This window comes from Rhamphochromis longiceps, linkage group LG20, assembly GCF_057381845.1.
Source record: "Rhamphochromis longiceps isolate RC_006_pf linkage group LG20, R_longiceps_female_GT1.1, whole genome shotgun sequence".
Classification (NCBI taxonomy): Eukaryota; Metazoa; Chordata; class Actinopteri; order Cichliformes; family Cichlidae; genus Rhamphochromis; species Rhamphochromis longiceps.
The window spans coordinates 12,114,801-12,123,442 of NC_140576.1; the positions used below are offsets into that span (position 1 = coordinate 12,114,801).

The window sequence follows — 8,642 nt, forward strand, 5'->3', positions numbered from 1 at the left end:
AAGAAGACGCGAAATTAAAGAAGAAGAAAGGGGACACTTGGATTTTGAGTTTATTTAGCAGAAAGCGAGACAGTTCAACAACTGAACGATATATAGACTGATTAAAAATGGCCGGGACGGCTTCAGTAGCTGGAGAAGTGTTTGTAGATGCTCTGCCGTATTTCGACCAAGGTTACGATGCGGCAGGTGTGAGAGAAGCGGTGAGTAAGCGGGCAGTTCGAACACAGCGTGTTAGCTAACCATGCTACATGGCACACTGCAATGTTTCAGCGGACACTGTAAGTTTGATATCTGAAGCTGGTTCATTTGCTCTGTTAACCAGACTCGTGTCAGGACAGTGTCTTTATTATATAGATTAAATGAAGTCTTGAAAAACCCATTTTTTATATATTTTATGTTATAAAAAAGCGAAATAGATGTGTCGATTAATTGAATAGTTTTTCCCTTTTCCCATTTTTAAGAATCGGTTCTTGACAGCCACCCTTCGACTGAGATAATTTCTCATGAAGTGAACAGTAGATTGGTCAAGTGATGGCCCAGATGTATCTCTCAGGTCCGGTGTCAGGTCTTTGCTATATTTTTCTAATTTCTTAAAGACATGACTTTCAGACTCACTTGATAGTTCTTAGGTCTGCCACTTCTTGTTTTGTTCAATTTCTTCAAATTTCAGAACAGGCAGAGAAATACCAAATCTCCATTTAACAGCTCTTTGGCAATCAACTTGTTGACCCAAAACAATATTTTATGAATTCCTTCGGGGTTTTTCTTTTAATTTCTTTTTATTTTGTAGATTTAACAAAAGAAATGGGGGAAAAAATTAGATGTTATCGTAAGAGGCTGCTGGTGACAAAGTATTTAAACATACAATTTAAGTTGGGTTTTCTCACTGAAAACAAGTGAGAAAGCAGCCCGTGTCCAAAGAAAACTTTTGAAGGATCTTCACAAAGCCTAATATATATTGGTGTCAGTGTTTTCAATAATTTCTTCGTGGTCACTACTAAACACTTCCCTGATCAAGACATTTCCCCTGGATCCTCCATTGGCTCTCATCACATCTAAGGTACACAGATTACTGCTGTTTGTGTCACGCAGCTCTACAGGGAGTGCAGAATTATTAGGCAAGTTGTATTTTTGAGGAATAATTTTATTATTGAACAACAACCATGTTCTCAATGAACCCAAAAAACTCATTAATATCAAAGCTGAATGTTTTTGGAAGTAGTTTTTAGTTTGTTTTTAGTTTTAGCTATTTTAGGGGGATATCTGTGTGTGCAGGTGACTATTACTGTGCATAATTATTAGGCAACTTAACAAAAAACAAATATATACCCATTTCAATTATTTATTTTTACCAGTGAAACCAATATAACATCTCCACTAGAGCAGGGCGATATGGCCAAAAATATTTATCACGATATATATTTAAAATTTGCGATAACGATATAACCGACGATATAATTGATGCGAGACAAAATACAACTCCACAACATTACTAGCGCAAAAAGACAACCTTCCATTTATTTTCACTTAAACAAGAAGCTGGTTTTTATGTACATTAAAGCTTTATAAAAATGTAACAGTGCAAATGCAAATTCCTTGCTGAAAGTTTAACCAAAAGGCATTTCCAGTAGAAATGGGCTGACATATCCTGAGCATAACCATGTATAATATCCACTGAAGTTAAAAAGAGGTGCTTTGTAACATTAAACTGCAGTGTGCAGTACGCATTTTTCGGACCATAAGGTGCACGGGATTATAAGGCACATTAAGCGAAACAAAGCAGTCAGATAAATCAAACTTTATTAAACTCATTCTTCTTGCTTCCTCCACTTCTGTACCATTGATTCATTAATGTTGAATTCTCTGGCAGCTGCTCTATTCCCATGTTGTTGCAGTATATTAATGACTAACCTCGTATTGTGGATGGATTATCTCAGTTGTTCTCCTGACTGAAGTTTGGTCCGTTTACAGTATCCTGCCATGCGATTGCATTTGTCTCTAACCATGAAGAACCTTCACGTTAACTTTTATAAGTGGAAAAGTGTTAGTGTTCGTCCTCCAGCTTCCCTGTTTATGTTATGCTAACATAGCTGTGTCGCTAGCGATCACGTAGCACATCATTATATACCAGCTAGCCCAACTTCAGTAACCCTACAAACGTCACTGCTGTTTAGTTTCCTGTCTTCATTTATGTTGGAAGTGATAGCAGAGCTGTACGTTTGATTTTTTTCAGAAATCTCTCAGTCAGAACATGCAATATCATGCTTAGGTAACTAGCGAAACTAGCGAGCTAACTTCCGCTAGCTTCCTGCTAACTTCTAACTCCGTTAAATGTAATAACTTTTGTTTTCATGGATGCCTGGAAGTTAAACTTTATAGTTACACCTGGTAAAGCAGCAATGCTGATCGTTTTATTAAAGATGAAAGAATTTAGACAGTTTTTAACTCTAAGTGATGCTGCAGTGTTGTTTGACCTGAAGCATACGGAGTTTAGGACCCAGATTACTCCCAGATTTAAGAGCATCTTAGTCCGACAAATATGACAATAACGACGGCCGCTTGCATGTTCTGCAAAAAAATGTGCTTTGTTGTGTATCTGACGGACAAACACCAAACCAGTTCCACATCACTGAAGTTGCACCATTTTTACAAACCAATTCTGGTTCATCTGTTTCACTCAACAATCGGCCATGTGCGTATGAAAACAAAGGCACTGCGCATGCGCGTTTTACTCCCATTCTATCGCGATATTTCATTTTCCTATCGTTGCCTAACATTATACCGGTATTACCGTGAACGGTATAATATGGCCCAGCCCTAATCTCCACATTCACAAATATACATTTCTGACATTCAAAAACAAAACAAAAACAAATCAGCAACCAATATAGCCACCTTTCTTTGCAAGGACACTCAAAAGCCTGCCATCCATGGATTCTGTCAGTGTTTTGATCTGTTCACCATCAACATTGCGTGCAGCAGCAACCACAGCCTCCCAGACACTGTTCAGAGAGGTGTACTGTTTTCCCTCCTTGTAAATCTCCCATTTGATGATGGACCACAGGTTCTCAATGGGGTTCAGATCAGGTGAACAAGGAGGCCATGTCATTAGTTTTTCTTCTTTTATACCCTTTCTTGCCAGCCACGCTGTGGAGTACTTGGACGCGTGTAATGGAGCATTGTCCTGCATGAAAATCATGTTTTTCTTGAAGGATGCAGACTTCTTCCTGTACCACTGCTTGAAGAAGGTGTCTTCCAGAAACTGGCAGTAGGACTGGGAGTTGAGCTTGGCTCCATCCTCAACCCGAAAAGGCCCCACAAGCTCATCTTTGATGATCCCAGCCCAAACCAGTACTCCACCTCCACCTTGCTGGCGTCTGAGTCGGACTGGAGCTCTCTGCCCTTTACCAATCCAGCCACGGGCCCATCCATCTGGCCCATCAAGACTCACTCTCATTTCATCAGTCCATAAAACCTTAGAAAAATCAGTCTTGAGATATTTCTTGGCCCCGTCTTGACGTTTCAGCTTGTGTGTCTTGTTCAGTGGTGGTCGTCTTTCAGCCTTTCTTACCTTGGCCATGTCTCTGAGTATTGCACACCTTGTGCTTTTGGGCACTCCAGTGATGTTGCAGCTCTGAAATATGGCCAAACTGGTGGCAAGTGGCATCTTGGCAGCTGCACGCTTGACTTTTCTCAGTTCATGGGCAGTTATTTTGCGCCTTGGTTTTTCCACACGCTTCTTGACTATTTTGAATGAAACGCTTGATTGTTCAATTTTGAGACTGCTGCATCCCTCTGCAAGATATCTCACTATTTTTGACTTTTCTGAGCCTGTCAAGTCCTTCTTTTGACCCATTTTGCCAAAGGAAAGGATGTTGCCTAATAATTATGCACACCTGATATAGGGTGTTGATGTCATTAGACCACACCCCTTCTCATTACAGACATGCACATCACCTAATATGCTTAATTGGTAGTAGGCTTTCGAGCCTATACAGCTTGGAGTAAGACAACATGCATGAAGAGGATGATGTGGACAAAATACTAATTTGCCTAATAATTCTGCACTCCCTGTACAGTCTGTAGTAAGAGCAGTGCCATAACAGGAGAGCTGACAACAGAAAAGCACTCTGACACTCCCACGGCATTGTGTGCAACACCATTTGGCAAAAAACAGTTACTCATTCAGCACTTAAAGATTTTTCTTAAATCTTACAAAAATATGAAGGTATCTATCTATTGCATATGTTTGGATTTGATTCTCTTAGTATGTGAGCAGTATTTAATGTTTTCTTGATTTGCTGTAAGTCGGAGTCCATTAGACTAGTACAGTTTTACAGCAACATTTATCTTTCTTCTCATATTTTTCTCAACTTGCAGCTCAATGACTCAATGACTGTACTTGTCCAGTCATTGATCTCCTTCATGCTCAAGAATAAGATTGCATCTGTCTTTAGATCAACAAGACAAACATTTGGATAACACTCAAAAGGGACATCAAATCCTGTACATATTGTTGCAGTAGAATATTTGAATATGGCAGCAATGGGAATGTTTGATTTTCCACTAGTCTGTTATCAGAAGTTATGTTCTCTAAGGGTCTGATTCATTTTTCCATGTGTATGAAAAAAAGAGAAGTGTACCTTTTAACCAATAAGTATTACCCCACAGTTTCAAAACTGATGAATTCCTAATTAAAAGGCTACACCTCAAAGAGTTTCAGTTGTCGAATAACAAGAAGTGAATTGTGCAACTCTAATGCAATTCATTTCAAGTGAATTTCCCAGTGGCTGCAAAATATTCCCCGTGCCAAACACGAATCGTGTTTCTTCCTTCAGGCAGCAGCGTTGGTCGAAGAAGAGACCAGAAGATACCGACCTACAAAAAACTACCTGAGTTACCTGCCTACTCCTGATTTCTCTGCTTTTGAGGTGATGAACTCATCAGAAGTTTAAAACCTTCTTAGTGGTTTCAGCTGCTGACAAGGAAATAATGGTGCTTCTTCTTTGTTCTCACCCCCTTCAGACAGAAATAATGAGGAATGAATTTGAGCGGTTGGCAGCTCGGCAGCCGATGGAACTCCTGAGTATGAAGAGGTAAATCCTGCCAGCTGTAAGAGCCTGATGGTAGCTTAGCTGCAAGTTGAGCTTTTTGCTTATTTGCCACAGAGGAAGAGAGATGCATAGTCAACCTACTACACTGCTTCTAAGTTCTTTCTAGGCTGTTCACCCATTCACTGATTTACACTGTAAAGTTGTGTTTTTAATGCAGTGTAGTCTCGGGGCCCAAAGATCACAACCATTCATTTAAAGTTTGTCAAGGATGATGCAAAATATGGTCCTTAAATTGTTGATCTGCTGTTGTGCAGTCCTGTGAGTTTTTGTCCAAAGCTTCAGCTGTTGGTCACATTTGACTTAAGAATATTTTCGTATACAGAGGGTTCATGGTCAACTCAGTGACTGCAAGCTGCCCAGGCCCTGTGGCTGCAAAACAAGCACAAATCCACCGCGCTTGATAGTTGATGTGAGGCACTTGTGCTGATGTGCTGTGTTTGGTTTTTCCTTTGTTACAGAAGTGTTTTGGTTTGTTCAAATGCAACTTTTTCTAATTTTACTGTCATAAACTTTAACATTTAACATGCTAATCTAGGATTGTAGCATCGTTTTAACAAACGGTCAAAACTTCAGCTCTTATAGAGGTGCTCACAGGTGCTGATGAGTAGTTACTAAATTACATTTGAGTGGCATGATACAGTCATAATTCATATGCAAGCATGATGGATGTACTTAGTTTTTCACAGGATTTCATAGATTCTTGTGAAAAAACTGTTTTTATACAACTTGACTTGCTTTTCCAGTAGTAGCTGTATCCCTCCCCTTCTTTAATTACACAACTGTTCAAGTCACATGCCGTATCATACATGATTCTGGCACCACATTAAAAGAAAAAGAAAAAGAAATTCAACATTTTATGTAGCACTTAAATGATTTCCACATTTTCAGACAGGTCGGTTAACTCAGCTTTTGTTGTTGTTGTTTTTTTTTTAATGTACGTTGTTGATAGTATTCCAAAATCTTTGGAAAACGGGGTAGTAACAGATGTGAGTGAAGTTGGCCCCCCACCTTCTTCAAATCCAGCAAAAGTGGTGTCACATGTTTGTGCTGGTTTGTGTTGCAAAAATGTTTGTTTGTGCCACTATCATTTCAAAGATATTAATAAAAGTTTCTAGAGGTCATCTAAGGTCAGGAGGTAGATGACTTCTTTGGTACAGTAATGATGGTGGAGGCTTCAATACATGTGGGAACGACAGCCTGACCCTAATGATGTGTTCAAGATGTCTGTGAAGACCTTTGTGAGTTCCACAGCATAGTCCGTCAGTGCTCGTCCAAGGATGTTATCAGGACCTGGAGCTTTGCTTGTATTGATTTTGGCAAGAGATCTCCACACACTGTCTGGGGATTGTATCACCACGGTCTGCAGAGTGGGCTTGTAGTCTGTGATGGTTTGTATTCCTTGTCACTGCCTCTGAGTATCTCTGCTATCGCTGAAGCTTTGCAAAATCCTCCTGGATTACTGCCTTTTCATCTCTGATGCCACGTGACAGGTTTGCCCTTGCTGTTCTTAGGCTCACCTAATCCTCGGCTCTGAAGGCTGCATTTCTCAACCTTAGGAGCCTTGGACCTCACCTGTGAGCCATGGTTTCTGATTGGCCCGGACAGTGATAGCTCTGGTCTCTGTGACATCATCGATGCATTTTGGGATGTAGGCAATGACAGTTTCAGTATATTCCTGAAAGTCTGTGGTGTTGTCGTGTGTGGCAGCCTTTTTAAAGATCTCCCAGTCTCTGGTGGAAAAGCAGTCTTGCAGTGCCATCAATTTTGTCTGATTTGGGTAATGTGGGGGGGCTGGTTGACCTTCTGGCCTTTAAATTTTCTTTAATATCTTTAAAATGATAGCGGCACAAACAAAAATTTTAGCAGCACAAACGTTTGATACCACTTTTGTTGGTTTTGAAGAAGGTGGGGGGGGCAACTTCACTCACATGTAACTTAGTATTTTTCTGCTATTTTTTTTATTTTTTATTTTTTGCCTTCATTTCTGTTTGTTTCACACGTTAAAGTTTAACCCTCTGCTGTAAAAGGCTGTTGGGGTATTATCATCACTAAGTTTGTTAATGCAATAACTAAAGAAAGAAAGCAACATAGCAGCTACAGACGCTATCATAGGTGCATCTACTAAAAATCTCATGAGTTCTCGGTGACCGCAACCTCAAGTTCAGAGGTCAAGTTTTCTGAAAACCTTGTGAGAGCGATAATTGAAGAACCCAGCGATGTAGGATTTTCAAGTTGATGCCATCGGCGTGTCTACTAGGCAGAGGAGTAGCACTGGTGATCACCAGTATTTTAATAAATGTTTTCCTCATTGAGGTATGAGTTGCCGGCGCCCTCATCAGGACAGAAGAATGACATTACAGCGTGGCAGGAGTGCGTGAACAACTCGATGGCCCAGCTGGAGCACCAGGCGGTCCGTATCGAGAACCTGGAGCTCATGTCGCATTATGGAACCAACGCATGGAAGGCCTACAACGAGTGCGTACAGTCTCCAGATCCAGTCTGCACAGTGTTGATGTCTGTGGGGAAATACTGCTAACACGTGTCGTGTTTGATTTTTTTTTTTTTTTCTTCAGCAACTTGGCCTTCATGATCGAGATGGCACAAAAGGAACTTCACAAATTCAGGTGAGTTCATTGCCTCAAACCTTTTGCTCCAAAACACGGTGTTTAATGTGTTTTAATATTTATCTGTTGGTGTGTTTGTTCTGCCACACAGGAAGCAAATTCAGGATTTGAACTGGCAGCGTAAGAATGATCAGTTGGCAGCAGGAGCCAAACTCAGAGAGCTGGAGTCTAAGTATGTTGTTGGAAGAGTTTACGTTTGTATCATTGACGCACAGAAGTTTTCCGTCTGTTTTAACATCTGTATTTGTGCCCTCAACAGCTGGGTGTCACTCGTCAGTAAGAACTATGAGATCGAGCGGGCAATCGTTCAGCTGGAAAACGAAGTCGCTCAACTCCGGCAACAGCAGGGAGACGAAAACAAGGAGAACATCCGACAAGACTTTTAGGAGCTACTGATCCCGCGGTCGGATTCCATCTTGGCTTGTGAGGCTAACAGGACTAAGAAGCAACCTTAGGACTGAAGTTTTTTTGCCGCGTTCCAAATGCGCCCATGAATCTCAATTTGCAGCACACAGTTTACCACTGTACACCTTATTCCAGTGTAAAAACACGACACAATACATCATCTTTTCACAAACGGAAAGTCGAACACAATAAAACGGCTTTTGTTGCCTCACGTGGTTTGGTAGGACAGGCAGATGAAATATCACATGTGACATTATTTAGTCTGTTGGCTGTAAATGCTAATGATATTATAGCATTAGCGTTTAGTGTTTTGTCACATGAGCTCATTTTGGAAGTTTACATCGACCTGATTCTTCAAGCTCTCTTCCAGCTCAACAGTGTGTTTGGAAAAATGTACATAGTTTGTTGTTTGAAGCCAGACTCATCTTTATGAGCTCCAGCATGACTTCAATTAATGTAATTTTTTAAAGCGGTTTTAATAAATTGAACTTTTCTTATA

The 8,642-nt window shown here is 40.4% G+C and overlaps 1 protein-coding gene across 1 annotated transcript; it reads left to right on the forward strand.

The window, feature by feature from the left end:
• On the forward strand, positions 1-8,642 carry bcas2 (BCAS2 pre-mRNA processing factor). The gene is made up of 7 exons (XM_085394169.1): positions 1-200; positions 4,839-4,931; positions 5,026-5,096; positions 7,428-7,589; positions 7,688-7,738; positions 7,830-7,910; positions 7,998-8,642. Exons 1-7 carry the CDS (start codon positions 108-110, stop codon positions 8,122-8,124), a joined length of 678 nt encoding a protein of 225 aa, XP_085250295.1. The 5' UTR covers positions 1-107; the 3' UTR covers positions 8,125-8,642.